At 54.0% G+C, this 24,206-nt stretch overlaps 10 protein-coding genes across 10 annotated transcripts; 6 read left to right on the top strand and 4 right to left on the bottom strand.

The window, feature by feature from the left end:
* Window positions 1-912: 912 nt before the first annotated feature.
* On the bottom strand, window positions 913-2,380 carry AYL99_09284 (hypothetical protein; the record flags this gene model as incomplete). Its single annotated transcript, XM_018840791.1, has 2 exons — window positions 913-1,693; window positions 1,770-2,380. 2 exons carry the CDS (start codon window positions 2,378-2,380, stop codon window positions 913-915), a joined length of 1,392 nt encoding a protein of 463 aa, XP_018689472.1.
* Window positions 2,381-4,301: 1,921 nt separating this feature from the next.
* On the bottom strand, window positions 4,302-7,477 carry AYL99_09283 (hypothetical protein; the record flags this gene model as incomplete). The annotated part of the gene is made up of 2 exons (XM_018840790.1): window positions 4,302-7,117; window positions 7,177-7,477. 2 exons carry the CDS (start codon window positions 7,475-7,477, stop codon window positions 4,302-4,304), a joined length of 3,117 nt encoding a protein of 1,038 aa, XP_018689471.1.
* A 2,182-nt stretch (window positions 7,478-9,659) lies between these two features.
* AYL99_09282 (hypothetical protein) lies at window positions 9,660-11,533 on the top strand (the record flags this gene model as incomplete). Its single annotated transcript, XM_018840789.1, has 5 exons — window positions 9,660-9,845; window positions 9,905-10,107; window positions 10,162-11,132; window positions 11,191-11,302; window positions 11,359-11,533. The coding sequence occupies 5 exons, from the start codon at window positions 9,660-9,662 to the stop codon at window positions 11,531-11,533; spliced, it is 1,647 nt and encodes a 548-aa protein (XP_018689470.1).
* Window positions 11,534-12,236: 703 nt separating this feature from the next.
* Window positions 12,237-13,921, top strand: AYL99_09281 (MFS transporter, ACS family, allantoate permease; the record flags this gene model as incomplete). The annotated part of the gene is made up of 3 exons (XM_018840788.1): window positions 12,237-12,443; window positions 12,501-12,603; window positions 12,660-13,921. 3 exons carry the CDS (start codon window positions 12,237-12,239, stop codon window positions 13,919-13,921), a joined length of 1,572 nt encoding a protein of 523 aa, XP_018689469.1.
* Window positions 13,922-14,459: 538 nt separating this feature from the next.
* On the top strand, window positions 14,460-15,965 carry AYL99_09280 (hypothetical protein; the record flags this gene model as incomplete). Its single annotated transcript, XM_018840787.1, has 1 exon — window positions 14,460-15,965. The coding sequence occupies one exon, from the start codon at window positions 14,460-14,462 to the stop codon at window positions 15,963-15,965; it is 1,506 nt and encodes a 501-aa protein (XP_018689468.1).
* Window positions 15,966-16,453: 488 nt separating this feature from the next.
* On the top strand, window positions 16,454-16,902 carry AYL99_09279 (hypothetical protein; the record flags this gene model as incomplete). The annotated part of the gene is made up of 2 exons (XM_018840786.1): window positions 16,454-16,570; window positions 16,630-16,902. The coding sequence occupies 2 exons, from the start codon at window positions 16,454-16,456 to the stop codon at window positions 16,900-16,902; spliced, it is 390 nt and encodes a 129-aa protein (XP_018689467.1).
* Window positions 16,903-17,094: 192 nt separating this feature from the next.
* Window positions 17,095-18,648, bottom strand: AYL99_09278 (hypothetical protein; the record flags this gene model as incomplete). The annotated part of the gene is made up of 2 exons (XM_018840785.1): window positions 17,095-18,531; window positions 18,598-18,648. The coding sequence occupies 2 exons, from the start codon at window positions 18,646-18,648 to the stop codon at window positions 17,095-17,097; spliced, it is 1,488 nt and encodes a 495-aa protein (XP_018689466.1).
* Window positions 18,649-19,245: 597 nt separating this feature from the next.
* On the top strand, window positions 19,246-19,935 carry AYL99_09277 (hypothetical protein; the record flags this gene model as incomplete). Its single annotated transcript, XM_018840784.1, has 1 exon — window positions 19,246-19,935. The coding sequence occupies one exon, from the start codon at window positions 19,246-19,248 to the stop codon at window positions 19,933-19,935; it is 690 nt and encodes a 229-aa protein (XP_018689465.1).
* An 820-nt stretch (window positions 19,936-20,755) lies between these two features.
* On the top strand, window positions 20,756-21,920 carry AYL99_09276 (hypothetical protein; the record flags this gene model as incomplete). The annotated part of the gene is made up of 2 exons (XM_018840783.1): window positions 20,756-20,883; window positions 20,972-21,920. 2 exons carry the CDS (start codon window positions 20,756-20,758, stop codon window positions 21,918-21,920), a joined length of 1,077 nt encoding a protein of 358 aa, XP_018689464.1.
* Window positions 21,921-22,112: 192 nt separating this feature from the next.
* Window positions 22,113-24,111, bottom strand: AYL99_09275 (hypothetical protein; the record flags this gene model as incomplete). The annotated part of the gene is made up of 8 exons (XM_018840782.1): window positions 22,113-22,292; window positions 22,374-22,565; window positions 22,637-22,925; window positions 22,981-23,123; window positions 23,177-23,365; window positions 23,417-23,654; window positions 23,704-23,717; window positions 23,770-24,111. The coding sequence occupies 8 exons, from the start codon at window positions 24,109-24,111 to the stop codon at window positions 22,113-22,115; spliced, it is 1,587 nt and encodes a 528-aa protein (XP_018689463.1).
* Between the last annotated feature and the right edge of the window lie 95 nt (window positions 24,112-24,206).

Genomic DNA, 24,206 nt, shown 5'->3' with positions numbered 1-24,206 from the left:
CGTCCCTCCGTCATTCAGTCCCTCTACCAACAACAGCGCATGACACCTGCGCCAACTCCACAGCTCCGCGGTTCCGGATTTCAAGGGGGCCGTCGATAGGGATACTTTCGCATCATGCAGCCAGCGTTTCGTTGCCTCCTCATCCGAGGCGAGGGGCTTGCTTTTCGAGTCGTTGCCTGAATCACCGCGGTTGCTCTCTCTCTCGCTCGCTCTTGACAGAAAGAAGGCAATGAATACTTGAAATGCATGGGACAGACAGATCCCAGCATGGATCTGCAACAAACGACGTATGTAATAGTACACCGATCGGTTCCAGTCGGTTCCGACTGCTCATGACCATGTCCTTCACGTCTCCATCAGACTCGAACGGCTTCCTGCTTCCCAGTCAGTTTGACATGATCGACGTATGCACAACGCATAAATACCGGATGGTGGACAGACACAGCACGTACCTTCAGGGAGACTGATTAGTTGCGTGCTTGCTTGCTTGCTTACTTGCTTGCTTGTGTGGGGAGGGGGGGGGGGGGGGGCGTTTCTCGAGTGCAGACGATTTACCCATCTCAGCTCACCTGTACCTGTCGATGTAGATGCGGTACACCTATCTGTTCGACTCGTCCATCGACAAGTCGCAGAAGTATGTAAAATATCTTTTGGCAACGCAGATTGAGTCCCATTCTTTTCTCCAACTCTAGCAATCTCCTTGGAGTAATATGTGGCCCTCAAAAAGTCGCCAGTGCTGCAGCTCACAGACCGTGTTTCTTGCGCCAGGCAGGTATTATGTGATTGTCACTGACCGAGAAGTCGAGTCGAGTCCGTGACCAGCGTCCCAGTCGAGAACTCGCCACTATCCTGTTCTTGCCTCTTCTTCTTTGCTTGCTCTTTTCTCTTTGGGCCAGCAGCAGAGTGGCCAAATCACACAGCACCCCCGACGGCACAGGGTGGTCTTGACGCCTCGATCTCGTGCCACAACTCCATCCCGTCGGCGTCATTGGTGGTGGGCAGCCACAGGAACTCGAGCAGGACGGCGTCGCGGAGGGCGAGCCAGGAGTCGATGCGCAACCGGCGCCGGCAGCGGTCGATGACGCACACGAACCAGGCGCGGGTGTCGTCGTCGTCGTCATCGTTGTTCGCGCCCAGAGATGCCACGCCGCCGATGAAGGTGATCCATAGCGTGAGGTGCGGCGCGGCGGCCCACGCCCGCGCAACGTCGCCCCGCGCCAGGCACTGTCTGATGCGCCGGGCCAGCCGCGCGAAGGGGGCCGCGGGCAGCGGGAACACGCACAGCATGCCGTACGTGAGCGCCGCCAGCTGGCACGTCTGCAGCACCGCCAGGCCCGTTGGGCAGGGCGCATGCGGCAGGTCCGGAGGAGTGGTGAGAGACAGGATCCCGTGCATCACCCAGCACCGCAGCTCTTCCAGCACCGCGAGACTGGGTGCCTCGGGCCGGCCGGCCAGGTAGTCGTCCACCGCGAGCGTGTACTGGCTCAGCCCGTGCAGCGCGACTTGCAGGTCCAACGTGTCCAGCAGCGGCGCGCCGACGTGATCTAGTACGGAAAACCCGCGGCCCAGGCGATGGAGCGGGTGGTCGGCGCGCCACACGCCCGTCAGGACGCTCTCGAAGTTCACGCTTAGGCAGGGGGCGAAGGGCAAGCGGGGACGCTGGATCGTGCGGCTCGCGAAGATGAGGTCGGCACTAAGAAGGGGTTGTTATGGGTCAGAGTCTGCTTCCTGCATGTCTCTCTGGCCGGTCTTCTCCTCCCAAAACTTACTAGCAAAGAAGTCCCCCCAGTCCCGGCAATGTGAACTTTTCAATCCCGCCACGGAGCTCGATCATCTTCAACAGCCCGTCTCGATGGATCGAAGCCGCCCCGAGAGGGCCGCCGTAGAGATTCAACAGGCGCAGCGAGGCCAAGGGCCCTTGCGTCGGAGCCCGTGGCGACCTATGACTTGGCTGCGGCCGCGAGTCGAGCGTCATGGAATGATAGGCCAGCGTGAAGACGGCGAGGAGCGTGCTGTCACTGCACGCCGTCGCGTGGTCGGACAGGGCCGTGTTGACGTACGTGATGGTCTCGGCGTAGGCGTGCAGGAGCTGGCGTTCGGCCTTGCGGTCGAGGTCGTGCTTGTGCTTGTTCCGCATGAGCTGCGAGAACATGTACGCATACAGAAGGCCCGGGTCGGACATGATCGTGCGCACCCATGTCGCCGCCAGCTCATTCTCGCCGGACGAGAGAGTCGGGAGGGCCTGGCTGAAGGTCTCGTAGAGCTGATTGAGGAGCAGCCGGGTCTCGTGGTCGGAGAATGAGACCAGCTGGGGCACCGGCACGGGGAGAGGCAGGCTTAGGATGTTAGGAGAGGTGGAAGAAGGGTGGCTCAGAAGCATTCGAGCGTCTCCCTGTTCCTGTTGCTGCTCCTCGTCCCACAGCAGCGGTGAGTGGTGGACGGGCACCAGTGCCGCCGCCGACTCATGATTAGTGAGCCGGGACTGGGTCCTATCGTGGCCTACCTGATGCGGCAACTCAAGCTGGCCTGTGGTTGGCGGGGGTATCCTTCGTGGTGTAGGGTGGCCAGGGCTTCGCACAGGAGCGGACGCGATGGCGCTCTTTCGCCAACGGAGCCTCGATGCATTAGCTCGGACCGCGCTACGAGACTGAGCCTTCTCGCTTTTCGTCGTGGGATACCCGACGATGAAAGTGGGTGCAGCAGGGGGGCTGCTGGGTGTTGTCCTGTTTGGGTTGGGGACATTCGGGGTCAGTCAGTTACGCAAGGGCCGGGCGGGCAGAATAGATAAGGGGCCGAGCTACATAGCTGCCCTGGGCCATGTAGATACTGCGTCTTTAATGCCAGGGCTGCTCTATTCGACGGATCGGAACAGATCAAAAAAGGGAACACTCACATAGCTCGCGGTGGGATTGGAACTGGTGGGTGGGTGGACTATTACTCCTCATCGGTGGCGTTCCTCGTGTGGATGCTGCCCCGTCGAGGTCCATATGCTTGCGCAAATCTGGCCAGGGCACCGGATATCGATATCGATATGCGCAATGCCTGTTCTCGGCCAGAGGTAGAGAACCGTGTTTGGATTATTGCGGAGCAAGAGATTACCATCAGATGACCAGAAAGGAAAATAAAAAGCGGCGTCTGACAGGTACATAAATATTTAGTTGGCGTCATCCTCGTTCGTCTTGTATTGTATGTTCAAGAGATGCCAGTCCGCAGTTCTCTCTGTCGAGGTACATCTTTTTGAAGATCCTGGCGGCCTCACATCCAGAACTATATGCCAGACCATTTGACATACCTCTTCTCCTGTCTGGGCTTTGAGATCGTGGGGCTGCCGACACGACACCAGCGAGGTTTTCCTCCCAGGACACAAAACTGGAACATATTGAGCGAATGACAATTTCGCTGTATCGTATGTACTGCGAAAGCCGATGGAGAACTACCAAACACCATTCTCCGTGACAATACAGGACAGACCCTCAGGTCTCTTCCAGGCAGTGGTTGTGAGAGATGAGAGGAAGGTAGCGTAACGAAGCCAGAGAACAACCTAGCAATCTTTGCGGTTAGACCACCTTCGAAGCTGGGAATAGCTCGAAGAAACGAATTGCGTGAGAGTTTTCGTCTGACGAGCAGCAACCAAAACAGGTTGCTCGAGGTGTAATATCTTGTATACATACACGACGAGATGACGACGCAATAGCAATCTCCAAACGAGTAGCAAGTCGAAACGCTGGTGAATAGATCCAGATAAGGGTCCCAATATGTCAAAAGACTAGTTTAGCAATATACACAGCCAGGCAAATAAACCATTGACCTGGAAGACTATCTGGGTATCAGTATCGCCTCCCGACAACCCAACCACATCGCATCGCATTATGCTATCAAGACCCATCTGCGCGTAAACTCAACCCCTGTTCATCACCTCACTCCGCCAGAATGCAGTCATTCTTTTCATGGACATCGTAGATCGCCTCAAAGCCCGCACGGGGCAAGCAGCAAACGGAACACGGTGCTCCAACACCAATTCCCCCATTTTCGGTGGATAGTATATCGCGGAGTTCCCCCGTCTCGTCCAATCCTTGTCGAACCCAAGTTGCCGTGGGACTAAAGAAGATCCGAGAATCAAGCATCGCCTGTCACGGTCCCAGACTCCGCCAACCGGGTCAGTGTAAATCCAGAACGTCCACCCAGTCGTGAGAACCTAAGCAGAAGCTGGTGTGTAAAGCAATAAAAACAATGTTTCGGTGAAAAGCACCACGGCGCATCCTTCCTTCCAACCCTGAACCTCGACCAAGGTGCCGCACCGGCTATCTCTGCTGGAACTGCATGTTTTGCTGCTGCTGCTGCTGTTGCTGTTGATGTTGTTGCTGTGCCGCCATCATCTGCTGTGCATGCTGCATCTGCATCTGCTGCATATGTTGCGCCTGCTGCTGTTGCAACATCGCTGCCATGCTCGGGTTGACTCCCTGCACATTTTGCATATTCATCATACCGTTCTGCATTCCACCGCCCTGTTGTGCCATTTGTTGTCGCACCTGAGCTTGTTGCATCTGCGCCATTTGACTCATGGCCGCTTGACGCTTCTGGATGGCAGCCTGTGCGAACCTCTGGGCTTGCATTTGCACATGCTGCATTTCCTGCGGTTGTAACATTTGCACGTTCCCGCCATACTTCTGAGCAGCTTGCTGGGCGAAGCGTTGTGTATAGCTCTGCAGCGTCTGCTGGAATATTTGCTTGAGTTGAGGGTCCACTTGGGCTCGTTGTTGCGGAACGGGGACACCTTGTCCCATCATCTGTCCCTGCGCCTGGGCTTGGGCCGCTTGCATCATTCGTTGCTGTTGTTGGACATGAGCTAGCTGGGCGGCTTGCTGCTGAGGCGTCATATGAGTCGGCGCCGGAGACCCGTGATTTTGCGCTTGCTGCAGGCTCTGTATTTGAGCCTTGACGTGCTCGGCAACAGATTGATTGTAGGCCTTTTGACTTTGGGCAGGATTGGGGGACATGTGTGCGCTTTGTGGAGTTCCTTGCTGCTGTTGCTGTTGCTGCTGCTGCTGCTGTTGCATCGCCTGCTGTTGTGCCTGCTGTTGTGCCTGCTGTTGTGCCTGTTGTTGTTGTTGCTGCTGCTGCTGTTGAGCGGCTTGGCGGGCCATTGCAGCTTGCCGATCCACCTGTGCATGCTGTTGTGCCTGTATGTGGGCCACTTGAGCAGGGGACATTTGCGGAGTTCCGTTGGCCAATTGCTGCTGCATCGCTGCTTGCTGAGCATGTGCGGCAGCCTGTTGATGCAATGCGTGGCGTCGTTGCATCTCAGCTAGTTGCTGAGGATTCAGCTGTCTGGGCACGCCATTCGGCATCTGTGCCTGTAGTCCCGACATCATCCCAGCAGCTACCATTTGAGAGGTAGCTCCATGAGGGCTACCGTGTGGAACCGGCTGCGCAGGGGTATTCTGCCGCATGATAGGAGTGGCATTCCTTTGAGCAGGGGTTCCGTGAGGTATCTGTGGAGTACCATTTCGACTTGGACCTTGGGTACTCGGAGCCCGGGTCATAGGTGCGCTGGGGTGGCCATGCTGGACGGCTGAACTTGGTCGGGGCGGAGATCCGTGCCCCTGTTGCGAACCAGATATCGCCATGGAAACGCCACCCTGAGCCGCGCTCGTAACAACAGGCGAGGACGCTGCATGTGGGGTGCCCTGACGGATGATAGGCGATCCCCGCTGTTGACCAGCCATGATTTGGCTCTGCATGTTCGGAGGTATGCCGTTAACTTGTTGTTGAGAGGGTGGCCTTTGGGCAGCTTGAGCGGCCGCCTGCTGCTGCTGTTGAAGTTGTTGCTGGATTTGTTGCTGCTGCTGTTGCTGGGCTTGCGCCGCCTGCGCGGCCTGCTGGGCTGCCATTGAGGCCACCATTTCTTGGTGACGAGCTCGCACAATCCGGCTTTCGTGAGCACGTTGTAGCAGGAGTCGCTTCTTCTCCTCTTCCTGCATCCGTTCTTGCTGGCCCCTTCTATTTTCGTCTTCTTGAAGCTGCCGATCCTTCTCACGCTGCTTCCGCTCGGCAATTTCTCGCTTGATACTATCAAGGGCATTGAACTTCTCGAAACGGGGCTGGAAAAGAGCCGCACCCGCTTGGCCGTCCACACCCGCAGCATTTGCTGCGCCATTGGTACCCGTAGTGCGCTCATCCATAATGAGCATAAATCGTTCCTGTTCCTTGGCGTGCGCGTCATCTGCCGCAAGTTCAGCAACTGTCCTTTTCCGGCTCTTGGGTGACGGTGGTCGTTGGTCGTGAAGTGGATCCTTCAGCAGGCTAATAAGGGTTTCCGCTTCCTCCAGACTCTCAACGGGCTCTAGATACAAAGGAGGTGCCGTGGCGTTTACCACTCTGCCTTCGTATTCGAGCATATCCTTAGGATCAATCTTCAGCTTGATCTTCTTGAAGGGTGGGCCCTTCTCAGCCGAAGGAGTCGGTGGAATGCCTGATATCGGGGTCTGTGGAGCACCAGATCCCGGTGCACGGCTATTGACGTTGGCTTGTGATTGCTTCCGATTCAGCGATTTCGGATCTGGCGTCATCGCATCAATAACGAGATCCATGTGCCGGGAGAGAATGGTAGGCCGCAGGGCGACATGATAGACCTTCGGTTGCGGCTTTGATGATTTTGGGGCGATATCGACGGTGTCGTCGGAACTGGGATGAGCCCTGCTGTCGCTCGAGGTCTGTTCGTGTTTTAGGGGAGGAGACTTTGCAACCGACTGTTCCTTCGTAGGGTATGGCGCGTAGGGAGATGGAGTTATGTACTGATTATAGTTGTGGATTGAGAATGGTTTTTCGTCGTCTGCACCGGCCCCAGAAGCGGCAGCAGCCTTTGCGACTGACTTGTGGTCGACCACCCGAACAATGAGCCACCCATCGTAGTATTTTACCTCGGACTTCCGAAACTCTTCAACCATGTCATGCGGAATCGTGCCTCTGGCCAGATGTTCAATAAAGACACGCATCTCGGAGTGGTAACTGAAGCTACCATCTTGCTGGTCGAACCGGAAATGGGTGGGATGAAGATGTACGATGAGAGAAGGCGGGCAACCTTTGAACTTGCGGAGAATATGGGATTCTTTGGGGACTAGAGAGCGCGGTTTGTCAGTGTCGCTGCCTCGACAATTCGGACCTGCGGCAGCATACCATGAGGCTCAGGATATTTCTTAGTAGCCCGCTTATCCAGAGATCCACCATCAGCCGTGTTATTTCTTGTTGTCGGGCGCTGCACTCGTCGATTCGGTCGGGCGGCGCCATTTGTCACAGCGCCGTTACCCGTGGTAGACGTGGGGGTCTGGTTCTGTCCAGGAAGAGTCTTGGGCGCACTGGAAGGTGAAGAAGACGGCGCAGTGGGCTTGACACCGTTTAAATTTGTCTGGACAAGAGGCGGAGGAGGTTTCTTCATCTTGGTCGCCGTAGCCGCAGGCTTCGCCATGACCGCAGCCATGATGGCACTCCTCCGGACGCGATCGAGGTTTCACGGTCTCCCGCGCACTGAGATCGTTACTCCGAAGGAGATGAAACCTTCTCAAAAGCTCCTCGGCCGTGATGCGACGCAGTTGGGCAAACGCGCATCATGAGGGGCAGAGGTCGGTCGGGAAATGCTTCGGAGGGGTTCCGGGAGTATAAGGGCTCAATCTCTGCGACTCGGCCGTTCAATGAAACCCAGGGCTTAAGGAAATAGAGTATACAGGGTCAGAATAGATGGAATCGTGAGTATGGGGGTTGCTGGCGATGCCCAGTGCCGACATGGTCGAAGTCGCATTAAGGTGAGAATGCACTCCGCTTGGCACTCACCTGCTCACGTGCCGAGTCAAGGACAATGCCCGGTGCCGCTTTAAAGACTCAAGTCCTTAAGCCGAGCCGAGATAAATTTCAGCGCCCTTCCCCTTTTCCTCTTGTCGACGATATCTCTGATCCTTCAGCCCTGGTGAAGTCAATAGGCGGGTCAATGACTGGCTGGGGGGACCTTGGATGTCTAACGTCATGTCAAGCTGCCCCGATTGCCCGAACACCTGAAAGTCTTCCTAAATCAACGCCACCTTTATCGATGTCAAGGAGGTGGAATTGTCGAAGAGGAATGTTCCGAGACTACTCACAGATTACATAGGAAGCTTATATCCTGGATTACTACCAAATGCTCTGAGCCGGGCCGGGATCGATTCTGTGTTGTGCTTCTGCGAACCTGTGGCAGAAATCTTACACCCCAGACCGACTGTCGAATCCGGGTACTATTTGAGTCTGCCACCAATTTCCAAATGCTGGGTTCCATATCTTGCAGGGAGTAGCGAAGACTGGCGGACGATAAGAGCAATTCCAATGCAGCGTGAATTGTTCCTGGCTGCCGATGGTTGCAACTCATATTCTTTGGAACGTACTTAACAGCCACGACGACTGAAATTGTGGAGGGTGTGGTCTGTATTTGCCTATACAACACGCGGTATCAAAAGTCAAAAATCCGCCCGAGATATGGTCACCATGTTGTTTCATACCTCTTGTGGCACTTACCCTCCTTCCGTCTTACCTTGAAGCTTGCAAAGGTTAGTGAATAGCGCAATGCTGCCTCTTACCGACCAGATGGGGAAGAGCCGGTCGGCCTTCTACATGGATATACTCAAACGTTTTCGACGGACTAATTCGTGCTCCTACAATACCCACCACGCAGTTTTGCAAACTTAACAACAATGCGGAAAAACTACCGAAGAGCCTGGGGCCTTCCCTTGCTGCAGCCTCAGGCACGGAGTGTCAGATGGCTCATGTCGAGATTGCTGGGTTCAGAAAAATTGAGCAAGGTTAACAAAGTACAGGAAGCAAACTGAGGTTTCTGACGGCATACCTTTTGCCTTCGGCTTCAATACTGATGAGGTGGATTAAAGGTAACTCCGATGACTCTTAGGCAACGGTTCGTGCGGTGCAGTGCAGGTTGGTCTTTCAGGAACACATTTTCATCACAACTGTAAACATCAGCCTATTGGAATTTCTCTATGCATATTGAGCCTCTCATGGAACGCGTCCTTGATCTGGAGTGCCAGTGATGAGGTAGTTGTAATTCATCAGAAAGCATCGCTTGGTTCCCGGTGTAGGAGAAGAATTCGTCGTACAATCTTTAACGGGCAGCGAGGGAATGGACTTGATATACCCGCAGGTGTCAACCTTCAGTGACCTTCCTGGCTAGGAAGCTGGAGCCGAAACTCCCGCATCTCCTTAAGGCTATGCTTATGTTGGTTAAGCATTGTTCCCTATCTGCTCCATGAATCGTCAGCCACCATTGAGGACTTTACAATCGATCTATCTTCGATCACCTTCTCACTGAACGAGATACGCATCGCCTGGCGTGCGCTTGTACTAATAATGTTCTCCCTCGTCCCAATCAACCAGATGTCTGCCACAGAGCACCGTCAATCTGCAACACTTACGCTACAATAGACTAAAGTCTGTCGTCGTGGGGTGGGATTCTGGCGACACCTCGTGCTTACCCCAGTCCAATCGAGCACGCAATCTGGCGGCGAAATTTTGCTGTCGTACTGGAATTTTGATACCTCAACCTTCTGCCTCAGCTGGTATTTTAACGCACGACGCAGCACTTCCTGCAGCAAGTGTCAATTATCAACCCGTGCTTGAATCTATCCATGGCGGATACAACACAGAAGCAGGTGCAAACAAATGTAGAGCCAGCTGCTCTCTCCCCGCCATACGTTGGGGAAAGGTCTTCGAACCTCGATGAAAGCGACTTTGTGACGGCCACAGAGGATCGTGAGCTTAGACGGGGTCTTCATCAGCGGCATGTGTCACTCATCGCTATCGCTGGAGCGATTGTATGTTTTCCCACAATTCCTTTTCATATGTTCTTTGCAAGGCTGATTGATGTACCAAGGGAACGGGCCTCTTTCTCGGTCTCGGGGGCTCAATCCAGACCGCTGGTCCTCTAGGGGCACTGCTTGGCTATGCGACTATCGGCCTAGTGGTTTGCGCAGTACAGTTTGCCCTGGGCGAGGTGACGGCTCTTTTGCCTGTCACTGGTTCGTTCGTCAGGCATGCCGAACTCTTGATCGATCCTGCTTTTGGCTTTGCAATCGGGTACATTATTCCCTCCATTCTGAGCACTGTCGCGTCCTAACATGCAGCCAACAGCTATAACATTGTGTACGGCAATTGTCTCTCTATCCCGGCCGAAATCACAGCGCTCTGCGTTCTCTTCCAGTATTGGACAGATGTCAATCCTTCAGTTTGGATCGTGACATTCATTGCTCTGACCGTCATTGTCGGCATGTGTTTCATCGGTATTTATGGCGAGGTCGAGTTCTGGTTCGCTCTACTGAAGATCCTGTTCATCATCTTCCTGATCCTGCTCGGCCTAATCATCGACCTGGGCGGAGTTTCGGGTACCCCTCGTACCGGCTTCAGATACTGGAAGAATCCTGGCCCGTTCGTCGAGTACATAGCCACCGGTTCTTGGGGCAACTTCTTGGGCTATTGGGCCGTCATGAGCAACGCTGTATTCAGCTTTGCCGGAACGGAAAGCATTGCTATGGCGGCAGCCGAGACGCGACATCCACGAGTGGCCATTCCCAAGGCGTGTAAGCGGGTCTTCATTCGTGTTTCAACGTTCTATATCCTGGCTGTGCTCATCGTGGGCATGCTTGTGCCCAGCGACGATCCCCGACTTGATGATGAGTCCGGCACCGCTGCGCAGAGCCCGTTCGTGATCGCAGCCAGCGCAGCAGGCCTCAGGGGCGTTGCATCACTCGTGAACGCCATCGTGATCACCTCGGCGTGGTCCAGCTCAAATCAAGCATTGCTTGCCGGTACCCGTGTCCTGTACGGCCTTGCACTGAAAAACCAGGCGCCTAAAATCTTCCTGCGCACTACACCATGGGGTGTTCCCTACGTGTGCGTGCTGTTTTTCACAGCCTTCATGTTCCTGGCTTTCATGAGCCTCTCGGACGGTGCGCTGACGGTGTTCTGGTGGCTTGTGGACTTGACGGCGTGCGGTGTGCTGATATCGTGGATAACGGTGCTGCTGAACCATTTGCGGCTGCTACAGGCTATGAAGGCGCAAGGATTAGACTTGAAAATGCTCCCTTGGCATTCAAGATGGACGGGTATGTCTTGATATACTCCCGGTCTGCGTGCTTTATGCTAATGAAACTTTCATTACAGAGTTTTCAACTCCTGCGGCACTGCTCTTGTGCGTTGTGATTCTTTTCACTGCTGGGTTTCCCGTCTTCACCAAAGGGAATTGGTCCACCAGTGGTTTCATCTCGTCATATTTGTAAGTGCAGTATTTCCGACCCTCTTTCAGTAAGTCTACTGACATCTCTGTCAAAGGGACATACCTCTCGTGATCACTGCATATGTGGTATGGAAGATATACAAGCGGACGAAGATTGTGAAACTCTCCGAGATCCCTCTTGACGAGGCTCTTGAACGAGCTGCCGAAGATATAGGGCCGGAAACCAAAACACCGAGATGGCGGCAGATAGTAGGGTTACTCTGGGACTAATGGGATCGTGGGAGATGACAGCATCAGGCTACTTCGTTCACATGAGCTCTATAATATATATCGAATCGTACAGCGGGTGGAAGGAAGACCTTAAAGAGGGCCAATATGCGACGCGATCTTTTCAGAGAACTACAACCTGTTCGCACCTGCTGGAACAAGTCCGAGATGATCCGTATGAGAGAATCTCATGATAACACGGCAGAACGGAGAGTTTTCCGCCACATGCTCTCAGATTCGACAATACGAAGCACTAACTACAAGCAGGAAAGGAGTGAGTGGCGATCCAAATGCCCACCGAAGGACGATCATGCCACTAGGCAGAGGTGCCCATTGCCCTAAAATGATCAAGCATCTCAAGCTTTATCTCGTGCCATCGTGCAGGCGCCAGGGCGGGCCCAGCAAGCCCTGGCAAGTTCCTCAAGCTACCCATTTAGTGGCTCAACGGCTATCTCCCAAATGCATCGTACGGTCCCCTTGGCAGCCCCAGCAGAGCCATATCAGGACTAGATTTCTTGAGCCAGGCCGTCTTCGCATGCAAGACGAGGAATGACGCGAATAATGGGCAATATCACGAACGACTATAGGACAAAAAAACTCATAAGGCACAGCAGTCCTTGACCTGGTCTGAGTATCGGTCTTCAAAACCTGTCTACCATTAGACCTCCTTCTTGATACTGGTATTTTTCTCACGGCTTGGATCACAATGGCCGAGAAGCTCGTACTGCCCGGTGTGACCCAGAAGCCCGAACCACATATCTCAGAGAAGGATGCAGATGTGACTTTCGGCCTAGTGAAAGAATATGGAGATTCAGCTGGCCTCACCCTAGATCAGGAGGGCGTACGGAGACTCAGGCGAAAGCTGTACTACGGCCTTGTGCCACTCTTGTTGGTCATCAACTTGATGCTTTTCGTATGTTGGCGCGGAAAGATATTCCCAAGACGACGAAACACTAACATATTATGGCAGATCGATAAGGCGACCCTGGCGTATGCTTCCATCCTGGGTTTGTTCGAGGAGACTGGCATTGGCAATGGACAATATAACAACCTCAACACGCTCTTCTACGCTGGTACAGGCAGAACCCACAGCTTCGAGGTAGCAAACGCAGCTAATTCTTGTTTCAAGGATATATCATCGGCCAAGTGCCAGGCCATTACCTCATCCAGCGAGTTCCTCTTGGCCGCTTCATGGGCGTGACTATCTTCCTCTGGTCGGTCATCATCTTCCTCCACTGCACGGCAGGAAGCTACGGGGCCTTGGTCGCCCTGAGATTCTTCTTGGGCTTTGTCGAGTCGGTTGTTGTCCCGGCAATTGAAATCACTATGGGCATGTTTTTCGTCCCACACGTCCAGGGCCTCCTCCAACCGCTGTTCTGGATCTCCTGTATGGGCGCGCCCATCCCCGCAGGTTTCATCGCGTATGGTCTCTTGTTCAGCCACAGCTCGGTGTTACCCTGGAAGCTCTTCATGATCGTCACCGGAGGTTCAACTTTCTTTCTTTCGATCCTGGTCTTCTACATCTATCCGAACAACCCAGGCGAGGCAAGGTTTTTAAATCTCCAAGAGAGACTGTACCTGGTCAAAGAAATCCACGATACGACTACGAGCTCTATCGAATACAAGAAAGTCAAAAAGAGCCAGCTGCGTGAAGCCATTCGAGATCCCATCTCGTGGCTCTTCGGGCTCCAGGCCTTCACACTCATGATCTCCAATAACATTGCATACCAGCAGAATCTCCTCTTCGTCGCCATAGGTGTCTCCGACCTCGGATCTACACTTGTCAGCACCGCGGCTGGTGGCTTTGCCGTCGCCTGTTGTATCGTCGCCACCATTCTGCTCCACTATTTCCCATGGCGCAAGGCCTATTGGGGAACTATCTGGTGCCTTCCCGCCATTGCAGGCGGCATCGGCATGGTGGCCATTCAATGGGGCAAGACGATCTCTCTGCTGGCATGTTTGATCCTCGCGGGCAATACCTACGGCATCACCTACATCATGGCTCTGGGGTGGACCACGTCGACGGCCGCCGGATACACGAAGAAACTAGCCCGCAACGTTTTCTTCATGGCTGGCTACGGCATTGCAAACTTGATCTCTCCACAGATCTGGGTTCCACGAGATGCCCCTCGGTATTATTCTGCGTGGATCGTCCAGATCGTAATCAGCTGGGTCGGTACCCCGGCTATCCTCCTGGTGATCAACTGGATTCTCTCCCGTCGGAACAAAGAGCGTCGCACGTGGATCGCAGAGCAAGAGGCTGCCGGCAAGACGAGGACTGGAGTGATCGAGCAGATTGACGCTGACGGCAATAGAACAGAGGTGGAGGTGGACATTTCTTTGCTGGATTTGACGGACCTGGAGAACAAATACTTCATCTATCCCCTCTAGATTTTGGCAGAGACTGAGCGAGAGGAAGAAAGTATGTAATTAGCCGTTGATAGAAAGAGTCCTTCACCATCGTTGGCACGAGATAACGATAGTAGAGTCATGATATGTATTCAGAGGGTAAAATCCCTTTTATTAGAGGAGAGCAGTCTGCGCACGTGAGATTTTTGTCAAGGTGGAACGATTCATGCATAAGCGGACAAAAAGACTTCCAAACGGAGAGGGCATAGGCTACGTCCAAAAGAGCGCGTCCTCAATTCCACATATTGCTCAGTTCAGGTTCAGTCGTAAGACGCAACAGCCAATCAAGAGCCATTCACACTGTCGTGTCCAGAGAAGTGGATCGGCGACGATGGCGTGCCATGAACCGAGTATTGCGACTGTCAACAGTCTCCGAAACCCCTACGAATGGCATTCAGACCGGACGAGGTGGGAGGGAAAATAATATATCGAGACTTAACCTCACTGTGCCAAGTCACCTTCTAGCAAACCAATTCACACGATTTTGAGACGTGGAATTCGAGCAGCCTTCTCACAAACGATGGCAGAAATACCAGAGTCTGTGACCACGAATGGCGCCGCTCCCACTGGCGATTCCTCGGGACAAAAGAAGAAGAAAGAGATGATTCTCAATGCCTTCGTCATGAACACGCCGGGCCATCTCGCGCCTGGGCTGTGGCGCCACCCTCGCAACAAGACGGACCAGTACAAGAAGCTGTCCTTCTGGACGGATCTGGCCCAGCTGCTCGACCGGGCCAACTTCCACGCCATGTTCATCGCCGACACACTGGGGCCCTACGACGTCTACAAAGGTCCGGCGAACGTGGTGCCCGCACTGTCGTCGGGCGCGCAATTCCCCGTGAACGACCCCCTGTATTTGGTCCCGGCTATGGCGGCCGTTACGAAGAACTTGATCTTCGGGGTGACGGCCAGCCTGACCTACGAGAAGCCCTACGCCCTGGCCAGAAGGCTGTCTACCGTCGACCATCTCAGCGAAGGCCGTCTGGCGTGGAATATCGTCACTTCGTATCTGGACAGCGCCGCGCGGAACCACGGCTTGAAGGAACAGATCCCCCACGATGAACGCTACGCCATCGCCCATGAATACATGGAGGTGGTATATAAACTGTGGGAGGGCAGTTTCCGCGACGATGCCGTCCTCGCGGACAAAGACGCCGGTGTCTACATCGCTGCGGACGCCGTCCGGCAAATTAACCACAAGGGCAAATACTTCGAGGTGCCAGGGCCGCATTTCTGCGAACCGTCGCCACAGCGCACGCCCTTCTTGTTCCAGGCAGGTGTATCCGAGGCGGGGAATGGATTTGGAGGCAAGCACGGCGAAGCAATCTTCGTCGGTGGTCAGACGCCAGAAGTGACCCGGCTTACCGTCGAAAATATTCGCAAAGTCGCTCAAAGCGAGGGACGTGACCCGAACCACATCAAGGTCATTGTGGGTATCAACGTGATAGTGGCACCTACCGACGAGGAAGCGTACAAGAAGAGGGAAGACTACTTGAAGTACGCCGACCATGAAGGCGCTCTGGCTCTGTTTGGAGGATGGACCGGAGTCGACCTCTCAGGCTACTCGGACGACGAGGACTTCAACTTGTCTGACTCTCCACGGGTCCGCTCAATTGTGCGGCGGTGGTCGGCTACTGTCCCCGGCACCGATAGCTTACCCTGGACGAAGAGACGGATCGTGGAATACCTCAGTGTAGGCGGACTCGGGGCAAAGGTCATCGGAAGCCCGACCACGGTGGCCGACGAACTGGAGCGCTGGGTGGAGGTCTCCGGGGTGGACGGATTCAATCTCGCTCATATCGCCAATCCCGGGACCTTTGAGGATATCATCGAATACTTGTTGCCGGAGCTACAGCGCCGCGGGCTCTTTAGATCTGCGGTGGACAAGGAAGGTGCCACAGCGAGAGAGGTCTTCCTGGGGACGAGAAGGCTGCCCGATGATCACCCGGGCTCCAAGTACAAATGGGCTGCTGGCGACAAACTTCCCAAATATCAGGTTGAGGAGACTGTTTCAGTTGCTGCCTGAACACTCGGTACTAATCCCGTCTACTGGGGCTTGACCTGAATGGGTTCTTCTTTGGATGACACCGTCAAGGCATCAGAAATGGAGACAAAATGCTATACTAAAATGCCAAAGTCATAGAATAAAACTTTCCTGCATTTATATCTGTTGCTTTGTATAGGCATTGTTGGCGTAAAGTAGCACCATTCATGTCCTCCCTGGTCGGAGCCGTCGTCCGTAAAAGTAGAACAGCGGCGCAAAAGCAAGGAGAGAGTACTGGATGCCAACTATCTGGCTGAAAGTTGCTTTCAGCCTAGCTGCGGCGATCTAGTCGGGGGAAATCACAGTTCGACATTCTTTGGAAAACCGCCGAAAGGCTATTAGGGACACCGGATTTCGTCCACCCTCGTGTCCCGCGCCCAGCGAACCTCAGAGTGCTTGAGCATATACCCATCGTCCACGGCGCGCCGTACGGGTCCGCGAGAGCGACCGTGAAGCATATTCTAAGGATAATGTACTGGGGTGTCTTCGACCACTTCCCCGAGCTGAAGATTTGCCTGGGCCGCTGCGGCGAAGGCCCTCCTGGATCCTGCCCAGAACCGACACGACTTTCCGGATGGACACATAAGGTATGAGACATGTGTTTTGTCGTGCATTTTTGGCTCTCTGGCTGACCACGGTAACACAGCGGCTCAGGCACCAAAGGCAAAATCCTTTCTTCATTATTTGCAGAATAACACCATCTGCGATACCAGCGGCATGCCTCCAGCCTTCGGCGCCGATGAATCTGCTCTCGGAAACAAAGATTCAAAATGTGACTTTCTCCGTCGACTACCCGTACGAGAGTGTCGTCGAGACGAGAGCCTGGTTTGAGACTGTTCCCGTCTCTGACGAGACGTGGAGGACCACTGGCTATCGGAATGCAATCAGAATTTTCAACCTGCCGTTTGGAGCCGGCTGAGGCTGCTCCTAATTATCTATCGGGATAAATAAATCCATTCCCTGAATGTCTCTTAGCACATACTGTTGTTAAGGAGAGTATAAGTGTCTGTGATGGCGATAGCACCGCATTGTCCGCCGAGTATACCTCAATTGCGCAGATTGAGCGTGTAATTCAGCCGGACTTACCTGGAAGATTGCCAGCTCTCTTTGATCAGAGCACAGGCCATTCGTCAGTCTCTGCCGATTCGAGGATTCGATCCGCTATTCTGCTTCCAAGCTGGGCAGTTTCAGAACGGAACCATTGTTGCTGCTTTTGATCGATCCGCTCCAGGCTCGAAGCGAGCGTCAATTGCCACACCGTCAGGGCCGGAAAACACGACTTTGGATCACTGTCTGGCTCTAATATGACGAGGCTGCTCTCCGTTGTGGACTCTTCTGGCACTTTGATCCTTCCCAGCGCAAAGGGAATGGTGAACGCCAGACGGTCCGCCATGCTCTTCAGCAGAATAGATGATTCAAGCCATTCTGATTGTCCAAATTGGGGGCCAAGACTGGAATGGCGTCGGCATATCTCCAGTAGTTTCAGGCGCGTGCTGTTGATCAGCATTCTCGTCGCAAAGTATTGGCTCCAGACACTGGCGTATCCAACTGTCTGGAAACTGTAGACTGTTGGGCTGTAGAAATGTCTTTTGGGCCAGGGACCTGGGTTGGCGAGAGTGTGTCTCTGGTAGGTCCAAGCAAGGGGCAAAGAATTTGTCCAATCTCGTATTGAATCGTCAAGCTCGCGCGCCTCGTTCACCAGATCGAGCACCACGGCAGACAATCCATCGTCCTGCAGTGAGAGTTGTCCAGAAGCATGATGCAGATTGACAGCGGCAACGAAGACGCGGTCGAATGCCAGCTCGAGACCACGTTCGCCAAATCGCTCACCGTCGAGAATCCATTGCGGTAGATGGAGGTTCCAACGCATTAATGATCTGATCAATCCTCTACGTCCGTACCTGATGATGGGCGTTGCTTCAAGCACTGAATCCTGACTCTGGGTCCAGATCTTCAATGTTGCAAGAGCTCCCTCGTGGTGCAAGGATCTCTGCCGCAGCGCAGTTGAGCTGGTTATGGGCATTGCAGCCTCGTAGCGGCCCATGAGGAACATGGTCAGCAAGCAGGCGTCAATGACCTCGATAGAGGGGACACATGTCGACGAATCGAAGGCTGCGATGCGTTCCTTGACCATCCGCAGAAGGCGGGAGTATCTACGCGATGCTTCTACGCCGGCTCCCGGGTGCTGTTTGACTTGCGAAAAGACAGCCAGCGCTGTGGACGACAAGGCGAGGTCCACCATGGGTGACTCTGTCCCGGAGGTCTTCCATGCACTGATGCACGCGCACAGGCTCTTGGCCACATCTGGAACGTCGTCTAGTGCAGTAACATGGTCCTGCCAAAAGGATGCGAGGGCACGTGCTTCGAGGTCGAATTGTGGGCGTAGCGAGGTCAAACTTGACCGTGGCCCTCTCGGCCGCTTGACCCTGCCGCTTGCGTAAGCGTTCTCGACGTTGATCACGAAGCCTGGTTGCTCCACCACGCTGGTTATGAGGCATATTTGGCCGCTCTTCATGCATCTGAGGCACGTGGGCTTGGTCTCGTCACACTGGAGCCGAGGGTCAGTCGATGATCTCGGTTGCGAGGAACAACAATGCAGCGACGGCGTGCCTACCTTGACCCGTCGGATTTTGCATGTTTGACATGCTCTGCTGGAGAATGACATTGGTTGTGCTCGTTCCAGTCTCAGGTCATGTAAAGATTGTTGGATGAGAGAGTTGACGTCGGTAAGGGAGGAGGGCAAAGGAAGTAGCTCGTAGATGTGGTGGTTTGTCGTGCTCGAAAAGTTTCTCCCGAAAAAGCCTAGTTCAGTACAGATTCCCCACTGAACCATGACAGGTTTCCTCCTTGGGCCTAGACCACCTTCCCAACGTCCTCGCACCACTGGCAAGAGACTGGCAGAGTGGCAAGTCTAGATTGCTCCTGTGGCAGCTTGTGTTGTGTCGGTGAGTCTTAGCAATCCTTGGAGGAAATCCCATGCTCTCAATATCTGATCTAGTCCCTCATTGGAGAATCTTTCCGACAGACAGCTCTTGCCTTTCTCATCTCTTACAAATGCTAAGAGAACTGTGGTGCAATTAATGACTGCTGACAGATGACCAAACATGCGATTGACATCGTCAACGTATATGAGAGATGTGACTTCCACAAATACATGCCTGCACGGCAACCGGCTGTTCTTCCTTAACAAGCGTGAGTTCATCCATTCACCCAGTCGCAAACACGTACCTTTGCTCCTCCGGTATCCAAAACAAGCCTTAGAATGCCATCAAACCTGAAACCAATCAAACTATGGGGTGAACCTCGAAGTCCCAACCCTGCCAAAGTGGCTATCATTCTCGAGGAACTGCAACTTCCCTATGAAGTGATTCCGGTCCCGTTCTCCGATGTCAAGAAACCCGAGTATCTCGCCATCAACCCCAATGGACGTCTCCCGTCGATTCATGACGCCAATACCGGAGTCACGCTTTGGGAGTCTGGTGCCATCGTGGAATACCTCATCGACACCTACGATCAGGAGCATCAATTGAGCTTCGATGCCGGGACGATCGAGTTCTGGCTCGCAAAGCAGTGGCTATACTTCCAGACTTCGGGGCAGGGTCCTTATTACGGCCAGGCGGGCTGGTTCAAGCTGTTCCACCAGGAATCGGTGCCGAGTGCCCTTGATCGGTACCTGAAAGAGATTGCGAGAGTGACGGCGGTCTTGGAAGATCACTTGGGTCAACAGAAGCGAAAGGACACCAGTGGTGATGGTGATGGACCATGGCTCGTCGGCAACAAGCTGTCATATGTCGATATTGCCTTTATTCCTTGGCAGCACACGATCCTCAAGGTCTTTGGTAATGACGAGTTCGACCGGAGCAAGTACCCGTTGGTGGATGAGTGGTATCGCAAAATTACTTCGCGACCCGCAGTCAAGAAAGTGTGGGTAGATTTTGATGCTAAGAGGTGAAGAGCGTCGAATATTCCACAGCTGGGTATCTTTGCAGCTCCGAATGCAGTCCGTCTCGTAAGAGGGTCCAGGGCTTACATTGACTCACACTGCGATTGAAAACACATGATCAAGTCTTGGGATGTAAGAAGGGTATTTGTTCCCTAACTCGCCCTCCGATCAACAATCAAACTGATCAAAGTACTTTGACCTTCTCTTGGCGGTGGCACAGGACATGAACGTGGGAGTGTTGGAAGAGAAAAGAAGAAATTAAAAATTACATTGCCTTACTCACAATTGATAAAGGAGAAAGTTGGGTGACGCACGGAGCAAGAGATGTTAATATCCGCAAGATAGAATTTCTGGAATGGATAAAGTGCTACACTCCATCCTCTTTGGATCCACTATGTACTACCGATGAATAATAGTTAACGTTAACATAGAGTAAAAAGCATAATAACAAAAAGGAGGAATGCCCGTCGGCAATAATATGGCCGCCGCCCTTCCGCCGGCGCCATAGAGGAATCTAGATAAGGCGATACCCGCCAATGGAGATGCCCGGTGGACAATACCTGACTTGGATATAGACCTTTTTTCGAGAGTAACTTGATGGTGTATGTATGTTTGAGCGAATAAACGACAATTCAACTCGCTTCATACTGTACAGGTAACAGATCTGCATCTACATTTGCATCGCCAATTGGATTGTCTTCCCCATCCATTGGCATTCTTACTTCTCCTCGGTGCAAATCTCGAATAACTAGCAGAAACAATTTAAGAACAGTTGCTATATCGTTCCGGGACTCCGCCTTGCGTCTGCATACGGTCTCTTACTGCGGGAATGGCGGCCGTTGAGATTTTCAAGTTCCCCACGTCGTCCCCGGCCGATACCACGCCGCTGGACAGGTTGAAAGAAGCTGGATACGATGCATCCCAGATCCTGGCCGTGGTCGGCAAGACGGAAGGCATGTTCGCCCCATCCCCGTTTTTCTGCTCCTCAGACACAAAGGGGCACAAGAACTCTATCTTCACCAGAAAGGGAAGAGGGCTGACGCAGAGCCACTTACTTCGTAGGGAACGGCTGCGTCAACGACTTTTCTCGAACGCTCGCTTCCGCCGTATGGGAGCCCCGGATTCCCGAGGACGCCGTGACCATCTTCTCCGGCGGGACCGAGGGCGTACTCAGCCCGCACGTCACCTTCTTCGTGCGAGCACACCGCGGCGTGACTACTAGCACGGGACTGGTGACTTCGATCGGGCGCACGCGCGTGCTGGAGCCACACGAGGTCGGGACGGCCGAGCACGCGCGCCAGGTGGCGGCGACGGTGCGCGCGATGATGCAGCGCGCGTCGCTCACGGCGGGCCACGTCCACCTGGTCCTCATCAAGTGTCCGCTGTTGACGTCGGGCAAGATCGAGGCCGTCCGCGCGCAGGGCCGCGTGCCCGTCACCACCGACACGTATGAGTCGATGGCCAAATCACGGTACGCGAGCGCCGTCGGCATCGCCCTGGCACTCGACGAGCTTTCGCAAGACATCCAACTGGAGGACGCCTTGGATTCGCAGCAGACTTGGAGCGCTAAAGCGAGCTGTAGCAGTGGCGCCGAGCTGGAGGATTGCCACGTATTGATCCTGGCGACAGACCCGGCGGCGGGTGGAGGACAGCAGCAGCAGCAGGGTGGTCATCTGCGCGCCGTGTCGCGGTACATGGCCGACGCCATTGACGCCCCGGCCGTGCTGGATCTGCTCAACCAGGTGAAGAAGGATCAAGGCAAGGTCGTCCAGGTGTTCGCAAAGGCCGAGGCGGACCCCAGCGGCCGTGTGCGGTCGTGGCGCCATACCATGAACACCGACAGCGACATCCACAGCACCCGCCATGCAAGGGCTGCGGTTGGAGGACTGATCGCCGGGCTGGTCGGAGACTGCGAGGTCTACGTCAGCGGAGGGGCAGAAGGACAAGGCCCGTCCGGTGGAGGCAGTTTGTGTGTAGTGTATAGAACTGAATAGATAAAACTCCTGTACCTCCCTACTTTCTCAGCCTTGGGAGACTACTTACTACCTTACCTAGAGCCTTTCTCAGCTCACCCGTCTTCATGCATGATAGCTATATACGACGACATCCATGTGTCTTTTTTTGTCATGTTCATTTTCGCATTCGTAGTCGTGCCCATCCTCCTCTATCGTCCCAACATCCCCAATCTAATGGGATCCTCTCTCACGGATCCTCACCATCAATGGATCCCTGATCCTGGCGAAGAAGTAACTTTTCGAGGCTGGGATTTCGGGCAGCTTCTTGTCGCCGAGCCCACCGAAACCGACGTTGTCGGTCACCAGCTCGACGTCGAAATACAGCAAGAGTGTTCCGACAAGTTTGATCAACTAAAGCGGCAGAAGTCAGCGTCGTTTGATAAGGAAAGCAAGCCCGGGAGGGAATTCGAGACGGGCCGCGGAATCACTCACCTCCATCATGGCCACGTTCTTGCCGATGCACTGCCTCGACCCGTGGCCGAAGGGCATCCAGTACCGCTGCATCTCATCAGGGGTGATCCCGCCCGACCCGCTGATCCAGCGGTCAGGGTTGAACGCCGCGGCGTCGGGGCCAAAGTTTTCCTGGTTCAGGTGGACCGGCAGCGCGGACATTCCGACGATTGTCTATATTTTGCCCCAAAAGTCAGGGCCACGGATCACCAATATTGCTTTCTGTTTAGGGGGAGGAAACAAACCTTGGCAGGGAAATACGTCCCGGCAACGACGCGCCCACCTTCCGGCACATAGCGCGGCAGGTTGATCGTAGCTGGTGGCGTCAGACGGAGACTCTCCTTAATCACTGCTTGCAGGTAGGGCAGTTTGCCAAGGTCCGCATATGTTGGAGGTGTCTCGTCAGTCTTGTAATCGCGACCGGGGAATGCATCGCGCAATTCTTTGGTCAACGCCTTGTAGACAGTAGGATGGCCCAAAACGTGATAGAATGTGTAGCTCAGAGCCGACGATGTTGAGTCGCTGCCTGCAACACTACACGGATTATTTAGCATGGGCCAGGCTCGTCGAATGATGGGGGCAGGCTTACATGCTAGAGAAAGCCTCGGTCCGCAAATCAATAGAATCGAGCATCTGGCCAGTGACCGGATCCTTGGCCTCGATGAGCCTGCCGAGTAGATCTTTTCGGTCGCTGACCTTTTCTTGTCTCCGTTCCACACGAGATTTTGTAAGCTAGAGGGATAGTTAGCCAGATGTATACATTAAAGGAACCTGTAGATACCAACCTCCTTCAACCTTTCACGGCCCGCCTGGAGACTCTGCAGCCAGGGAATTGGGAGCCAGGTCCATTTCGTGTACGGAATGAGGGACGGCATCATTCCAATCGTAGATCCGAATTCCATCTGGTTGTTGATGAGACGAATATGCTCGTCCTCTACTCCGGTCTCGAGCATGCCGAACCCCTCGCTGAAGGCCTGGAAGAAAAGAATCAGTCATATTCCCACGACAGGCGTTACCAAACGTACCAACTCTCCAATGACATCAAAGGCAAAGAAGTGGCACCATTTTCCCAAGTTGATCTCGCCTCCAGAGGCTGCAAAAGCGGACATCTTCCCCATGAAGATTTGGAGACGCTCCTGGACAAACTTCTCCATGGCCTGGAGTGCGTTCATGCTGTACCCGTGGGACACAATCCGTTTGCGCTGAGCATGTAGATACGGATCCCTTTGACCAAAGATGGTTGGTCGGAAGGCGGTAAATGCACTACGAACACCATTAGCTTTGTACGGTTTTGGGCGGTTGCGAAACCCACTCGTAGTATGTTGTCTGCACATCGATTAGACACTGCCAGCTTTCCCATGCTCAACTGGAGACTCACCTTTAGAAAATCTCTGCCTTGGACGGTATTATAGATTTCCCGGATGGCCGACTTGTCAGATATGATGACCTCGTTCGGGGCGATGCGGACGATGGGTCCATATTTTTCATGGAGAGCCAGAATTGTCTCATGGAAGTTGCCATTGTTGAAGGCCAGCAGCTTCCATAGAGGGCTGAGGGACGCCCAGAATGGTCCGTTTATCTTGGCCAAAGGTGAGAACCATCGTTGGTAGACGATGAATGAGAAGAGGCACAGGAAAACACCCCCCACAGGAATCACCCACGAGAGCTGGCGGGCATAATCAAGCACCAGGGCAGCCACGGATGTCGCTTTTCCATGCATCTTGAGGGTCTTCGTCCCGTATACGCTTTGTTATCCTTTGTTTTAGTGGTTTCCGTGCTTTTAATATGCCGAGCCACCCTTGTAATGGTGGCTTC

This window comes from Fonsecaea erecta (genome assembly GCF_001651985.1).
Source record: "Fonsecaea erecta strain CBS 125763 chromosome Unknown Scaff9, whole genome shotgun sequence".
Taxonomy (NCBI): domain Eukaryota; kingdom Fungi; phylum Ascomycota; class Eurotiomycetes; order Chaetothyriales; family Herpotrichiellaceae; genus Fonsecaea; species Fonsecaea erecta.
This window is presented reverse-complemented; position numbering and strand designations above follow the sequence as displayed.